Source organism: Monodelphis domestica, chromosome 5, assembly GCF_027887165.1.
Source record: "Monodelphis domestica isolate mMonDom1 chromosome 5, mMonDom1.pri, whole genome shotgun sequence".
In the NCBI taxonomy this organism is placed as follows: Eukaryota; Metazoa; Chordata; class Mammalia; order Didelphimorphia; family Didelphidae; genus Monodelphis; species Monodelphis domestica.
Window position 1 is genome coordinate 284,147,986 of NC_077231.1, and position 11,295 is coordinate 284,159,280.

Below are 11,295 nucleotides of genomic sequence, written 5' to 3' on the forward strand. Positions count from 1 at the left end.
CGGTGGCAGGGTGTGCCTGCTCTCCTGCCTCACCCTGCCACTTGCCACTGCCTGCTGTTTCTCCTGTCCATCTTCTTGGCCAGCATTCCTCACCACTCTCCACCCAGCTTGGAGCCTCCTCTTGCCAAGACCAGACCTGCCACAAGGACCTGCCAATTCCAACCATTTTTTTCCACATAGGGTGATGTATAAAAATCTTTCCACCCAATCCCTTTCCACACTCCACATGTGTGTTTCTAGCCTGCCATAGCCATTTTTCAGTGTGGAAAAAAGAACCCTACACCTTCTAATTTTCAAGCAGATTTTTTAAAGCTAATCCTGGACACCTAGTTTAGAAGATTGTTACTAAAGGTTTTTCACAGGGAGAGGGCAGTTAGTTCCAAACCAGAAGATTTAAAGTCAGTTTTGGGGAATAAGCCTGTTTTATTTTTTCCCTCTGTCTCTTGACCCAAAACACCAAGGAGAAGTGCTTTTTCCTCTCATATGCAAATAAATACACTATTGTTTTCCCTCAAATTTTGCTTCTTTCTATTTACTCTGTGAACAAACCCAGCTTCTTTCAGGAAAAATGTTATTGTAAAGCATGCTTTAAACTCCGAAACCACAGTTTGAGTTTGTAGAGCTAAAAAGTGCAGTTTGGATCTGCTTAATTCTTTTCCTGGGAGTTTTTATTTTCATTGGAGATTTCCCACTTTATTTCCCTCTCCTCAAGAATATGCCACAAGCTAGGCTGCTTAAACTACAAACCAACCTGAAATATTTTGACAAAGTTCCAAGTCTTAAATGTTCTCAATATGCAGAATGGAGTTTCTGCCCTGTGCTTCTATGAGGAAATTTAGACCTCTGACAAACGAAATCTAAATGGATAATAAATATGGGGGAAGGGAAGGAAACTTTAAAAGAGATCTAGAAGTTTCTTGTTAACTATTTTGAGTTTATTTTCCTCCTATAATATAGAACAAGTCTATTGGGATTGGTAAAAAAGGATTTTGCCTGCACCTTCTCATTTGTTTATATTACTGTATTTACTGATTGCTTTAAGGTTTAAAATTTTTCTAAGTTTATCTGTATTAATCTAGTTGATACCTTTCTGTTATACTGAATCATTTTAAGCTATATTTTGCCTATATTGATCTTTAATTTGTACCTTTACCTCTGCTGAAGAACAAAATATCACTGTATAAGCCCATGAACATCTTGCCTAAAACCTTTGTCACTAGATCCACTGAAGATCACATGTTGCCTTTGTCAATCGTCACATAGATTATGGTGCATAAATTTCAACAAAACTGGTTAAATTATATGCAACCTTTGGAGAATTTAATGAACTAAGAATTTAAATGGTAATTCTAAGGGGCCTTCAGAAATAATTTTAGTAACTAGTAGTTTCTGAATGGATGATATATATATTTATACATATATGTATATGTATGTATGTATGTATGTATAAAATAAAGAATGTTGTATTAAAGGTAAATAAATGTTTCCTACCAAGGTGTTTATATGAATCAGGAAGCCGAAAAAAGAGTTCCTGCAAAACTCTTCATTTTAATTTACTTCTAGCAGAACAATCTAGATTGCTTGATGATGTTCTATACCCAAATAAGTTTTACTTTGTTTAAAAATATGTTTGCCAAGGTTGAAAGATTTGCTATGTCTGTAAAAATTGTGACAAATATCCATCAGTTCATAGATTTATTTTTAATGTCATACAGCAACTTGTGGGAAATATGATAGTGAGTTTGTTTGCTATTGTAATTAACTGGAGTATTGTGAATTTGGGGGTCTTTGGTACTTCTTTAGATGTATATTATCTACTGTGTTACTGTTTTATTTTGAAAATCATTTTGTACTTGCACATAGCTGACTGTGTCACTGATTTTAAGCTATATATTTTTGATTTAATAAACTTTTTTTAAAAACTTTGATTTTTATTGCATGTGCAATATAGTATCAGCTTTATTTTTTCTCTCCTTTTTGTATTTGAAGTACATATCAATAGCATTGAGAATATTTTTCTTTAATTTTTTTATTTTGCAGTAATATAAGTTTTAAATACATTTGTTTTAATATCAATGCATACCCAAAAAGCTTTAGACTATAAAAATGATGCTATTGATTGTTTAAAAGAATTATGGGGAGGGCAGCTGAGTAGCTCACTGGATTGGGACCCAGGCCTAGAGATGGGAGGTCCTAGGTTCAAATCTGGCCTCAGAAACTTCCTAGCTGTGTGACCCTGGGCAAGACACTTAACCCCTATTGCCTACCCCTTACCACTCTTTTGCCTTGGAACCAATACACAGTAATGATTCCAATGCAGAAGTTAAGGTTTTTTTTTAATCAATAAATAAAAAAAAAGAATTATGGGACTTTGCTTCATGATTCTGATTCCAGAATAAGGGAATATACAAAAGAGCCACTGTACAGTGCTAAAGAAACACAGAACACCTGTATAGTGCCTATGGAGCACAAGGTCAAAGAGACCAGATCCCAGTGGGATTGATGCAATTTTGAGCCAAGACTAGAGGACTTGAACTTGTTTGGGGCTTTGAGGTTGCAGCTGTTTAACATGTGTTAAAGGCAGGTCTTCCTTGTCCCACATTCTACAAAATATCTCAAATTTGGCTCCTACCTGGTTCCTATAATCTAGTCCCTTTTCTGTCTTTCATGGTGTGGCAAACTTTCTATGTTCCTGGCTACTGATTGGGAAAATGCATAATTGCTTAAAGCATTTTAATTGGGCACTGATTCAAGGACCTGTTATAGATTTGTTTTTCCTTTTCTTAGATTTTTTTTGACATAAGAAGTTTATATTTTGTATCTCATCCACAAGTTTATTTTTCTTTTTTATTTGGATTTTTTTCATGTTTATTTTCTTTTGCAAATTGATTCATATGCCTCATAACTCAGTCATGCATCCCTAAATGATCCCTGTGTTTGTTATTATTCACCTCAGGGGGGCCAAGTTATTGTTGTGAACTTTGACTTAAATTTGAGCAATTTTAGGATAAGAAACTTGCTACCTCCCAGAATCCAGAATGCCCCATAAAGATAGATGCCTGCAGAGACCATATGGTGCACCAGAAGATCCAGAGTGGACTTTGGGATGTGAATTGAACTATGGGAAGGGGAGGGGGTTTGAAATGCCTTTGTTTTGAATGTATACTCTTTTGTCAAAGGGAACTGCCCCCAAATTGACTTTTTGTCAACCTAGTAATCATTGATTTTGTTCTCCTTTCCTTTTATCCACAAATTATTGGAATCCTTAAGTTGATTATGTTTCCGTGATCCTTTGGGGGAAACTGGTTTCCCAATAGGATCACAGGGAGGGTATGTATAAATGGAGATTTTGAGCCTTTGGACCTCATCCATCAGAAGTCCCTTAGTATTTCTCAAAATTCCCTTTTCCTGCATCCCCATGTTTTGTGTGATTTGATTTAAGTGGCTATAACTACTCCCTCTCTCTCTTTTTGGACCTGTGACTGGGCTGAATTCAGGCAGTTCTTTGCTTTAGTTATTAATAATAAAACTTCATAAAATATTATAGTTATTGATTATTATTTTTAAAACCCACAATAGGGAGCCAACGGCTTCCTATTGAATTAAAGTGAACTAAGAATGAGGCTCTGGTCTACAAACTCAAGACTCCAAAGCCCTGAACTTGAATCCTCACTCTGTTACTCTAGGAAACCTCCATCAGACCTCTTAAACTCTCTAAGCCTCAGTTTCCATACTAATAAGGTCAAGAGGTTGGACTAGAAAGGAAATTCTAAAGTACCATGCAATTCTAAACTATGACTTCCTACTCACTGAACACTGGGAGTTCCGTCTTCCCATCTGTAAAACAGAGTAGGGATACAATTGCCTAGAATCCTGGCTCTGCCACTAACTAGCTGTATGACTTTGAACAAGTCACAATATCTCTGGGCCTCAGTTTCCTCATTTTTAAAATGAAGTTAAGCAGTGCTTGGACCTGCTGATCTATGGGGTCTCTTCCAGCTCAGAATCTCTTAAGCTCCCCAGCAATGGGAAGCTGACTTTCTCTTGAAGCAGCCCATTCTACATTTTGGACCATTCAGAAATTCTTAGTTGAATCTAGCTAACCTACATCTCTGCTCTTCGCTCCCAGTGTAGTCCAGTGCTTCCTGTTAGGGATAAACAAAGCAAATCAAAACCCTTAACCACTGGCAGACTTGAAATATTGGGAAATAGCTGTTGCCACCCACTTCCTTTCTCCAGATCCAATATCAGCCCTTCCTTGTTTAGCCTGGCTTCAAGCACCTTCCTCTTCCTTGGTACCCGCCTCTTGTTTAACTCCAGTTTGCCAATGCCCTTCCTAAACAATGGCACCAGAACTCAACCTGATGCTCTAGATAGGCTCCATCAGGACAAAGTATACAGCAGGGTGATCCCCTCCCCTGTTATAGACTCTATGCCTCTCTTAACACCCCGAATAATGCAGTGGTTTGAGGGGACATCACAATACTTCTTCAGAACAACTCCATAGACAAACCATGACTGGTTTGAAGAGATTACCTAGTCCCAATGAACCCTACAAGCATTTATTAGATACCTACTGTATGTCAGACCCAGGAGTTCGTATCCTATCCACTGGAGACCTATTTCACACCTGCTATATATACTGGACACGGCAAGCGCCGGGGATGTAAAAAAGAAGCAAAAAAACCAGCGCCTGCCCTCAGGGAGCTCCCGTTCTATCAGGGAAGGCTTCTCCCTAGACCTCCTCGTGTGTAACTGAGAACTCTGCGGCCAGAGAGACCGAGTCCCAGAGCTCGCGCCTCCCGACTCCTCTGTTTGGCGGCTGACGCAGCTGCTGTGCCAATTTTTGACCAGCCCATCCCAAGAACTGATGCACGTGAGCAGAGCCGAAGGGAAACCACCGACTTTCACAAAGGACCAACTAAAAACAACGACTAAATAGAAGCAGACAGGCCGGAGCAGCTGCTCGCCGACACTCCCTCCCTTCGGAAGCTCTGGATAATTGAAGAGGCGCATCTCCCGGCAGGTCGTCGGTTTGGAATGCGGGCTTTCCGAGTTTGCTGTTGGGTCGCCTTTCAGACAGCAGGTGACAGTCAAGAGTCTGTGTGGCCATGATCCTGGGGGTCCTAGTGCTGCAATTTGGCTCAATGGCTTTGCCTGCTCTTCGGAATCCCGGGGCAATGATGAAGCCTAGCCGCCTCGCCCTCTTCCCTTATTCCTGCCATTCTGGGGGACCCCGTATTTAATGAAGCCAAGCTCAGTGCTCTGGGCGGAGCTAACAGAATTTCCCAGGGGCCGCTGAAGTCCAGCATAGAATGAATGAAGACTAAATACAGCCCTTATCCGTACTGACCACGGCTGCCTGGCAAGCCCTGCTTGTGGAGGAGGACTGAAAAACAGGTCGGAGCGCAGCAAAGTATTTGAGATCTTCAGCATGTCCAAACCATGCCCGGCTTTATAACTTGTTCTTGTGTGCCAGGAGGGCAAACTGTGCTTCCCCAATGACCTAAGGGGAATAGCTCAGTATTGCCGCCTGGTAAGTGGGAACAGACTCTGGGCGTGCTGAGGGCACCTACTGCTGTCCTGACTTTGCCAAGTATATCATCCATGGCTTTGAGCCAGTCAGTTAACTACTCTGGGCGTCAGGTTCTTCCTCTGAAACATGAGGGGATTGGACAGAAGGAGCTCTAAAATGTCTTTTCAGGGGCAGCTGGGTGGCTCAGTGGCTTGAGACCCAGCCTAGAAATGGGAGGTCCTGGATTCAAATCTTGCCTCAGACACTTCCTAGCTATGTGACCCTGGGCAAGTCACTTAACTCCCATTGCCTACCCTTACTGCTCTTCTGCCTTGGATCCAATACACAGTATTAACTCTAAGATGGAAGGTAAGGGTTTATAAAAAAAAAAAAATCCTATAAGGAGGAAAGGGTCAGTATTATTATCCCCATTTTATGGATAAAGAAAATGACTTCTCCAAAATATCAACAAAGAATAGAACCCAGACCTTCCAGTGAGATGTTCCATGTGCTCTATCCATCCTGACACTCTAGTAAAGGCAGTAAAATGTTTTAAAGTGGACCTTCCTAATACCCTTCCCCACTATACTTTCTTACAGATGAAACTCTCCTGGGGAAAATTCACTTTGACAAGATCATGGGTATATATGAAAACCATAGTCACAAAGCAATGAAGGGTTCACTCTGCTTAGTGATGTCACACAGTCAGTGGAAAAGTAAAAAATATACAGTTAGATAATAAATCAATTAATCACTCAGACTATACAATGGCCAAAAAACACCCCTAAACCCTAAACCCAACAACAAATCTCAAAACAAAAATCCCTACTGATTTTCAGGGGTCCAAGTTGCCTGAACCAACTATTTATTCAACTATTTTGTGGAAAACAAAGTTTAACAGAAACAGGGCCACAGAGATACTTGATTTCCCTTTGTATTTATAAGAATGAATCCACATCTTTAGTGTTTAGGCAGAATGATCTAAGTGGGAAGTCCAAGAACTTTGAGTGTTTCACAAGATGGTTCATATGAATGCCTTTACTCATTGGATACTCTATTTATAAAAAGAAGAACTATTTAAATTTTTTGTCATCTAGACCATTTTTTAAAAAAACCAACATAACACCACCCTCTCATGCAGGAAATGGTATTTCCTACTTGTGAGTATACTATCTATACATAATTTATTTTCACGCTTTACTTGGCCAGAAGAACAGAAGTTCCCCTCACAGGAAACTCTCTGGGTAAGTCACCTTTCAGCTCTTCTGCTTACTAATTTCCAATGCTGCTCTGATGAACCAAGAGTGAATCAGAGAGAATAAAACAGAATAACTCATGGGAGAAAATAATGAATGTTTGACAATACTCCAAGATGGGTGGCAAAATTATCTTTTTAAAATAATCTTTACTATAGGGAAAATATAGAATTTGGATTCATTCCAGTCTGTAATTACATAGTGTAATGAGTGAAAGGTGATATGACTGAGGAAATAAAAGTCTGATTTTTTGAGTATATTGATTTATTAAGCAATGCATGCCAATGGCTCAACAAATTGGGACCAAGCCCCTTTCTCAGCTTAGAGCTGAACCTTGAATATAGGGAGAGACACTTTTATATGTTAAAAATAATCAAATAAGACTAATTAATTAAAAAAGAAACAATACAACATTAAGTAATCTGATTTCTAATTGGATGAAAGATTAAGTTGGGAGGGGAAAAGTGAACAGCTACAATTCCCTGAATTCAGGACAAGAGGTGTTCCACTCCTCCCAAATGTCTATACAATCAGAAGAACATGGAAATAACGATAGATCAGTATGGATTCAGTTTTCAGATGAGACATATGGGTTACTTGAGGTGTACAATTATGAGAAAACTCTTTTGAGGGAAAAAATCTTTTGCTCATTGCAATCCGAGTCTGAGGATCATTATGACAAATAACATTATGACAAATAAACTGTGCTAATTGGGAAAAATAGAATCAATCAGGGGACAGATTTCAATTTGAATATCTGATCAGAGAGAAGAGACTTTGCTGGAGTCTCTGATGAAACTCTGAAGATTCTCTTCTGTGTGGAAGAATTTCAATTGCTTCCTTGCCCCCCACGCAATGCTGATCCAATTCCTACAGATCTGTCTCAGTAACTGGATCCTGTTTCTCTAAAATAAAGCAGACCATAACAAATGTCAAAGCTGACAGTAAATTACCCACAAGTTTCACTCTTATTGATTGAGCCTCGGTCAAGTATCGGATAGACTCAACTCTAAATGGCAGGTAGTATGGCCCAGCAGGAATAGCCCTAGTGTTGGAACCAGGGGACATGGGTTCAAATCCTACTTTGGATGCTTTCTGCCTGTTTGGCTTTGGCCAGATCTAGTTTTCAATCTTCTCACCTATAAGATGAGAGTGTTGGACAAAGTGGTCTCTGGGGTCTCTTGTAGCTCTATCACAATGTCCCCAGGATCCTGTCAATGGCTCTTAAAAGATCCAGATTCAAATCCTACCTTAATCACTTAGTACTTTAACTTCTTGGAGACTTAGTCTCATCTGTAAAATGAGGGGTTTGACTGATATGTCCCTGATGTCCTTTTGAGCTCTAGACCTATGATCCTATGACCCAAATACCTTGAGAAAATCATTTCATCTCCATGGCCCTTAGTTTTTTCCTCTGTAAAAGGAGGAAGTTGAACTTTAGGACTTCTAAAGTCCCTTTACATCCATGGTCCTATGATTCTATGAGTCACAACTCTGGGAAATGCCCTGCCTCAGTCTGCAGAGCACACAATCCTTGCAATAGAATATAAAAAGTACATAATTGTAATATCGTTAAAGCCAATATAATATAAAAAATCATCTAGATACAGAGAGGGACCTACACGCATAAGTAAGGACTGGAGAAAGTCTAGGAATATGTTATTCTTTAGACTGTGTGTAGGCTGAGGCTTCTGGCTAAAAATGAAGTGAAATATCTATGGGAAATCTAACAAATTTGCTGACTCTTTATGGCCTGAAGTCCACTTTCCACTTTATCCATATATGCATGAGGAAGAACTCCTAAATATAGTTGAACAAAGTGGGAAAGAAGAAGAAGCCATAGAAACCGGCATCATTTGAGAGAACGTTAGTCATTCCCTTGAAGAAAACCATGGGTTGGGACAGGTGGGTGCCATGTCCAGCATTATCTATGCTGATGGCATTAAGAAAACTTACTGGAAAATTGTGTATCTCTCCTCGTTGTTTAAACCGTAGCGATCCAAGTGAATGAGGAGCTAGCTTTATTCTTCATCCCTCCTGACCTTTAATTCAGCATCTACAAATTGGCTTGGAACAAATAAGTGGGGAACAAGGGGGAGCCCTGTAGTCACTGGGTATTTTATAGTTTGAGACAGAGCTCATACAACTTCTAAAATATATGATATTTGTTTTCAGTTCTTCTTGGTTTTAGGATTTTTCAAGTAAAATAGTCCACAAGTTTTATTTCTATTTTTAAAATAATAGGATAAATTGGGGAGACCCCCAAGTTAATCTCATTTGAATACCCAGACTTCCTATTCATAATGTATTCCTGAAATGAATATCTTCCTAAGATGACATACAGGGGAAGGAGAGGTTTGCAGTTTCACTCCAAATCACTATGAAAACCCAGCAGGTTGCTGGTGGTGGAACATGGTGCTCATCTCTCTTTCCAGTAGAGTAAATTCTCCATTGCTGTGTGAAAGTAACAGGTAAAGCCTCTGCGAGTCTTGAAATGGCAGAAGTTGTGCAGATTAAGAAGCTGAAGCCTAGAAAAGTGAAACCACAGCCTTCATAGCCAGCAAGTAGTAGCACAAGAGTCCTCTGGGTCTATTTCCCTGTCAATACATGATGGATTGGCCATTCGTTTATTCACTCATTCATTCAGAAAAAATGTACTAAGCATTTACTCTGTGCATCCGGAGCTGGGGATAGAAGGGGCATTCCTTCCCTTGAGGATCGGACCTTCTCTTGGGGGGAAATAACATATAAAGAGCCATGTAAATAGCTCCACATACAGTATGGACTGTGAACAGTTCACATATGAATATGTGTTTATGTATTTTGCTTAACTCCAATTTTAGTACAAAGGGGACTTAGTATTCAGAGGGGCTTATTGAGTAAACTCCGTCCTCTTCCTTTATTCACAGGACAAAACAAGATGGACAATGAGTCAACCACACCATTCTATTACCCAGATTATCCTATTGAAGAACCCTGCCAAAAACTTGATGTGAAGCACACCGCGTCACGGCTCCTTCCCCCCCTCTACTCCCTGGTGTTCATTTTTGGCTTTGTGGGCAATGCTCTCGTTTTTCTGGTCTTGATAAGATGCAAAAAGCTGAAAAGCATGACTGACATCTATCTGCTCAATCTGGCCATCTCTGATTTGCTTTTCATTGTCACACTCCCATTCTGGGCTCACTACGCTGCAGACCAGTGGATCTTTGGAGATGCCCTGTGTAAGGTGCTGACAGGCTTCTACCACATGGGTTTCTTTGGGGGAGTCTTCTTCATCATCCTCCTGACCATGGATCGGTACCTGGCCATCGTCCATGCTGTGTTTGCTCTGAAAGCGAGGACAGTCACCTTTGGCATTCTGACAAGTGTCATCACTTGGGTGGTGGCTGGGCTTGCCTCTCTCCCAGCAATCATCTTCACCAAATCCCAAAAGGAAGGTATCCAACACACCTGCAGCCCTCATTTCCCCTCAGAGCAGTTTTCTGCCTGGAAGAACTTCCAAACTTTAAAGATGAATCTGTTGGGGCTGGTGGTGCCCCTTTTAGTTATGATCATCTGCTACTCAGGAATCCTAAAAACATTGCTCCGGTGTCGGAATGAGAAGAAGAAGCACAAGGCAGTGAGATTAATCTTTGTGATTATGATTGTTTACTTTCTCTTCTGGGCTCCCTATAACCTGGTTCTCCTCTTAAACACATTCCAAGCTTTCTTTGGTCTGGACAATTGTGAGAGCTCCAAGAGGTTGGACCGAGCCATACAAATAACAGAGACCCTTGGAATGACCCACTGCTGTATCAACCCAGTGATTTATGCCTTTGTTGGAGAAAAGTTCAGGAGATACCTCTCTACTTTCTTCCACAAATACATTGTACGGCGTTTCTGCAAACGCTGCCCCATTTTCCAGGGGGAGGCACTTGACCGAGTGAGCTCAATGTACACTCGATCTACTGGGGAGCAAGACATTTCTACTGGCCTGTGAAGTGGATTTATTACTGTACATATTGGTGTTTTTTAATTTAATAGATTATTTGCATAAATATTTTAAAATAAGTTCTTGTGGTCTGAATCTTTTAAAAACAGTTTATAGACTAATTAAAATGATTCGTTCACTCATTATTTCTTAAATCTTTTTTGAAACAGCCATTGCATGCTCCTTACTAGTCCTTTTCAAATACATAAAAAATGGGATTCCTAACAAAGTTAACAAAACTTGTTGGTAGGGTATAATCTCTCAGTTTTGTGTTGTTACCTAAACATCAAACTATCAAAAATATCAACGGCCTCTTTTGCACTTAGCACCATAAAGGAGATAAAGAATTATGAGGCGTGGTTTCTACTCTGAAGAATTTTACTATCTAGTTAAGTAAGCAAAACATAAACAGTCAAGAAACAATAGAAATAAAAACTGTTTGACATAGTTATATGACAGCAAAGAATAAGATATAGCAAAGAACTGACTTTCCTAAGAAAGATCTAGATCTGGGGTTATTAATTTTTTAATGACATCCATCCCTTTGGTAGTAT

At 39.8% G+C, this 11,295-nt stretch overlaps 1 protein-coding gene across 1 annotated transcript; it reads left to right on the top strand.

Moving 5' to 3' along the window:
• The first annotated feature begins 6,653 nt into the window (after positions 1-6,653).
• LOC100030002 (C-C chemokine receptor type 5-like) lies at positions 6,654-10,821 on the top strand. Its single transcript, XM_001379584.4, has 2 exons — positions 6,654-6,759; positions 9,681-10,821. Exon 2 carries the CDS (start codon positions 9,692-9,694, stop codon positions 10,748-10,750), a length of 1,059 nt encoding a protein of 352 aa, XP_001379621.2. The 5' UTR covers positions 6,654-6,759; positions 9,681-9,691; the 3' UTR covers positions 10,751-10,821.
• The last annotated feature ends 474 nt before the right edge of the window (positions 10,822-11,295 follow it).